This window comes from Globicephala melas, chromosome 14, assembly GCF_963455315.2.
Source record: "Globicephala melas chromosome 14, mGloMel1.2, whole genome shotgun sequence".
NCBI lineage: Eukaryota > Metazoa > Chordata > Mammalia > Artiodactyla > Delphinidae > Globicephala > Globicephala melas.
The window spans coordinates 62,396,107-62,400,268 of record NC_083327.1 but is presented as its reverse complement, the minus strand read 5'-3'; the positions used below and the strand labels follow the sequence as shown (position 1 = coordinate 62,400,268).

General features: G+C 54.6%; 1 protein-coding gene across 1 annotated transcript; it reads right to left on the bottom strand.

Moving 5' to 3' along the window:
• Nucleotides 1-772: 772 nt before the first annotated feature.
• Nucleotides 773-4,162, bottom strand: SLC35D3 (solute carrier family 35 member D3). Its single transcript, XM_030852859.2, has 2 exons — nucleotides 3,538-4,162; nucleotides 773-2,514 (listed from the first exon to the last, which is right to left on the bottom strand). Exons 1-2 carry the CDS (start codon nucleotides 3,974-3,976, stop codon nucleotides 1,685-1,687), a joined length of 1,269 nt encoding a protein of 422 aa, XP_030708719.1. The 5' UTR covers nucleotides 3,977-4,162; the 3' UTR covers nucleotides 773-1,684.

Below are 4,162 nucleotides of genomic sequence, written 5' to 3'. Positions count from 1 at the left end.
CTTCATTCAACTTCGCTGCTTTTCACTAATTCTCAGCTTCACAGAGTTGCAGCAGGATGTTGCCTTCTGGCATGCCAGCATTACAACTAACGCTTAATTTGAAAGAAGCCAGTATAACTCTAGCCAACCATTCCTAACTGCAGCCAAGTGAGAGCTCCTACATCTTAAATGGCTTGTAGAGGTACCTATGGAAACAATCAACTGCCGTGAGAACAAGTCAACCAGACCCAGTCACAAACCATTACAAACCATTACAATGTCACTTAACCAACTTGTGGAGACAAATTGACGCCTCTGCTTTTTGCTCTGTTTTGATTTTTGGAAAAATAAAGAAAAATAAAGGACGCCACCATCTGAGACTCTCAGAAATATGCTGGCAAATAATGAGTGTCTTCACCCTCCAAGTACCTCTCCAGGAGAGGGCTCACAGGAAGACTTCCCCCTGGCTGCCCGCTACTATTATGTCTCAAACTCTATGTTAACTGAAGTCAGCTGTGGATGGCTTTCACACTGCAGCATGAGGCAGGACTTTATTTTACTTTACTTTTCCTTGACTGGAAAATGAGAGTGTTTTGATGCTGTTGTTGTTTGAAACCAAACTGCCATGCTAATTTAGGAAGCTCCTGATGGGATGGGCCCTGCATCCCAGAGACTAAAACACCACCATGGAAGGCAAACACACGCCACACAACAGCAAGAGGACACAGATGTGTCTAGAACAAATTTCTAACATTATCCCTTTTAGCAGAGAGACTCATACTTTATTTTGACAAATTTAAGATAGAAAAATATCATAAAGTGAATATAGCAGTTGCTCTTTTTGTAACACGGTTTGGATGTGCAGTGCAACTTGAAAGGCCTAGCTTAACAGAACGGTCTCATTTCTGTTTGGGTTTCAGTTAATACTGAATTATACGTCAGCCGTTGCATTTCCTTGAGAGAATACTGGACACAGTCAAACTGTTTTTTAAAAAGGTTATGGCATTCAGTAATAAATATTATAAAGCAATGAACCAAAACAACCTCTCCAATTGTTTTTATAATTACTAAAAGCCAACTTTAAACTTCATGATGAAAGCTAAGGATTCAGTTTCAAAATAGCTTTAACATTTTCTACCAATATATAATAGAATAGTAGAGCACTTATATATTTTTTAAAAGTGAGGAAATATTAGAGGAAACATATTTTAGATGACTATAAACAGTAAACATCAGTGTATTTAAAAATGTCATTTCAATAATATACTCTTCCCAGCTGGCCATAAAAACTATAGATCTAACTATCATCAAAAAGGTGCCCCTGCATGTAATCTTTGAGTTTACTAAGCGCTGCCATCATTTCTACACTCCATCTTTGTAGGGGGTGGTTGAAGGACTCTTGGTACATGCAGATACGTGGTTATGGTCATAATGAAAAAAATGTGCCAGGAGTCTGCAGCCGGAAACCCTGCCTTAATTTGTTAGTCACCTTCACATTCTTTTGTCTCTGTGATGCTCGGCTAAACTCGCGCTAAATTATTCACACGCCGTTGCTAATTTTGTTGCTATCAGGCGTTTCAGCTTCTTTCTTTGCTTCCCTTCCCCACTCCTCAAAGCAAAATATTGGGCGGCTCCTCATTAAAATATGTCATCTCTAACATAGAAAATAAGGGTATGTACATATATACATATATGCATTTCCTTTTCAAGGACTGGGTAACTCTTCATTTTCTATCAAATAATCCTTCTTCATGTACTTGGTTCCCCTAACTAACCTCCACACTTCCAGGTAAGTATCCTTTAATGACCTCTTGCTCACTTCTGCAGGACTGTGTGAGATCTGCGAGCTCCCGGCCACCAGCGGGACTCCTCTGGGGCCGCCCCTCGCCTCTTGCCCACCCTGCTGAGTGGAGCCACCTGCTGCCGTCCCACCTTCCGACCCGCCACTTCCACCCTCCGCGGGCAGCTCCTCCAAGCCGAACGGCAGCTGGTCTCCACTTGGCTGCGCCTCCTCTCCCCCAGGCTGCGTCTCCAAGTCCTCGTAATTGCTTTGCTTTCTGGTTTCCAAAAATTTGGCCACGCAGTAAATAATGGAGCCCAGGGTGTTCACCACGACTCCGGCAATGAATAGAGAGGTGGGCTCCACATCGCTGAAGGCCACCATACCCACCGTGATGGTGGCGATGCTCTTCACCACCCCCACGAAGCTGGTGGTCACCGCTGAGTTGATGTAGGTGCAGTGCAGCGTAGTGAAGTTCATGGCACAGCCGATCAGGATGCAGGCCACGAAGATGCACACCATGGCCGGGTCCTTCCAGCCGGGGAAGGTCCAGGCGTGGATAGAGTCGCTGCTGGCGAAGGAGAAGATGACCAGCAGCGGGGTGGCGGAGACAGCGATGACGTACTGCGCGGTGAGCGGCCCGTGCTCCGTGTCGGCGCTTGCCTTCTGGATGAGCACCAGGTAGGCGGCGTGCACCAGCACCGCCAGCACGCCCGTCACGTACCCGATGGGGTCGCCGGTCAGGTCGCCGGCTCCTGGAGCGCATCAAGAGGCCGGAGGAGCCAGGGCAGGAAGGAAAAAGAGGAGACACCGGGTTGGCAAGGGTGGGTACCCACTGGGGCAAAGGCGTCTGTTGGAAAGTAGACAGGGTTCGCGCCCAGCTCTACCCACGCTTATCGAAAGGAAGAGCCAAGTTCAGCCAATGCCCAGTTCGAGGCAGGAGAGGCGCTCCTTCCCTTCCTTATCCCCGGGGGTCTCCCGTCTACCTCTATCCAAGACAGAGGCCCAGGACAGCGCAGATGCCCTCGGGGTAGGCGCTGTGGCTTCCCGAGCTGGCACGGATGTCACCCAGGCACGTGGTACGCCTGTCGCCTCCGTGGGGCACCGGAGGAGCGAGCGGGCCCCGGCTAGTGGCTTCTAACCGCCGGCGGGCTGGGAACCGGGCGAAGAACACCCTCCCCTCGACCCTCGAATGAAGGCACCCCGCTTCGCCAGCTCCCATCTCGCTCAGTCCTCCAAGCCCGGCCCGCACGGGTCTCAATCCAGTTGCCTCTGCCTCGCGCCCGCAGGCCCCCGCGCGGCGCCGGAGATCCCAAACTAGCCCCGGGGCTCCAGCTTGGCTCCCGTCGTCCCTCCCTACTCCGGCCCCGAGTGACCCAGGGAAGTTCACGGCCTCCTCCATCCGTCTTGGTCTGGGGACTCTAGCTCCCAGGCTCAGGCTGCTCTCCCACCCCTCCCGGAGGAAGGAACGAATAAAGGGGGAAGACGGAAGGGGGAGGGCGAGAACGGAAGGGCGATACGGAGTGAGACGGGCGGGGGTCGGAAGCCAGGACGGGGGGCGGGGGAGGGGGCTCTGAAAGGGGGAGGCCGGAACCCTGGGGAAGGCTCTGCTGGGTCTCAGAAGTACCGTTTTCGAGCCGAGCGACCACGTTCAAAGCTTTCCGCCTCTCTCTGCCTCAGTCTCCCCATCTGGAAGTGAGGGCTTTGCCCTAAGTGATCTCCGCGGTCTCTGACTGGTGGGGTGGGGTGTACCGGGGGTCCGCGCGGGTCCCGCTCACCTGCCAGCGCCGCGCCGCAAGTGGTGATGAGCACGGCCGCGAGCACCCCCGGCGAGGGCGCGCCGTTCTTGAGCACCAGGACGCCGATGAGCATGGTGACCAGGGGCAGGCAGCGCTTGAAGACCACGTACATAGGCAGGCTGAGGCCGCGCAGGGACCAGAGCGTGAGGCTGGACTGCAGCGTGGAGAGCACGGTGACCCCCGCGAAGGAGCGAGCCAGGCTCAGGCCAAACGGGGGCACAGCGATGAACCCGAGGCGCCGCAGCAGCTCCAGGCTCAGCGCCGCGGTGGAGCTGGTCAGGCACTGCACCAGGGTCAGGAAGGTGAACTGGTAGCGGCTGATGAGGAACTTGAGCAGGATGTTGAGGGAGCCCGAGAAGACCCCGTGCGCGATGGCCACCGAGATGCCCAGCACGCGGCCCCGGCACAGCTGCCGCATCGCGCCTGCCCCGCCGCACCCGGCGGTGGTGGAGCTCCGAGACCTGCGGAAGGAGAGCGGGGAAGAGAGCCGGGAGGAGCGGAGCGAGGGCGGCAGGGGAGCCCGCCCAACACCACGGTGAAGAGCAGGGGGCGCCGGCTCGGCTGCAAAAGGGCAGCTCCAGCCGGGCGTCCTCGCGGCTCTGCG

Excerpts from the sequence above, each read along its gene's own strand:
- SLC35D3 (XM_030852859.2), bottom strand. The coding sequence starts at position 3,976 with ATGCGGCAGCTGTGCCGGGGCCGCGTGCTGGGCATCTCGGTGGCCATC. Across the intron at positions 2,515-3,537 it reads TTGCGGCGCGGCGCTGGCAG|GAGCCGGCGACCTGACCGGC; the intron begins GTGAGCGGGACC and ends GATGCGCTCCAG.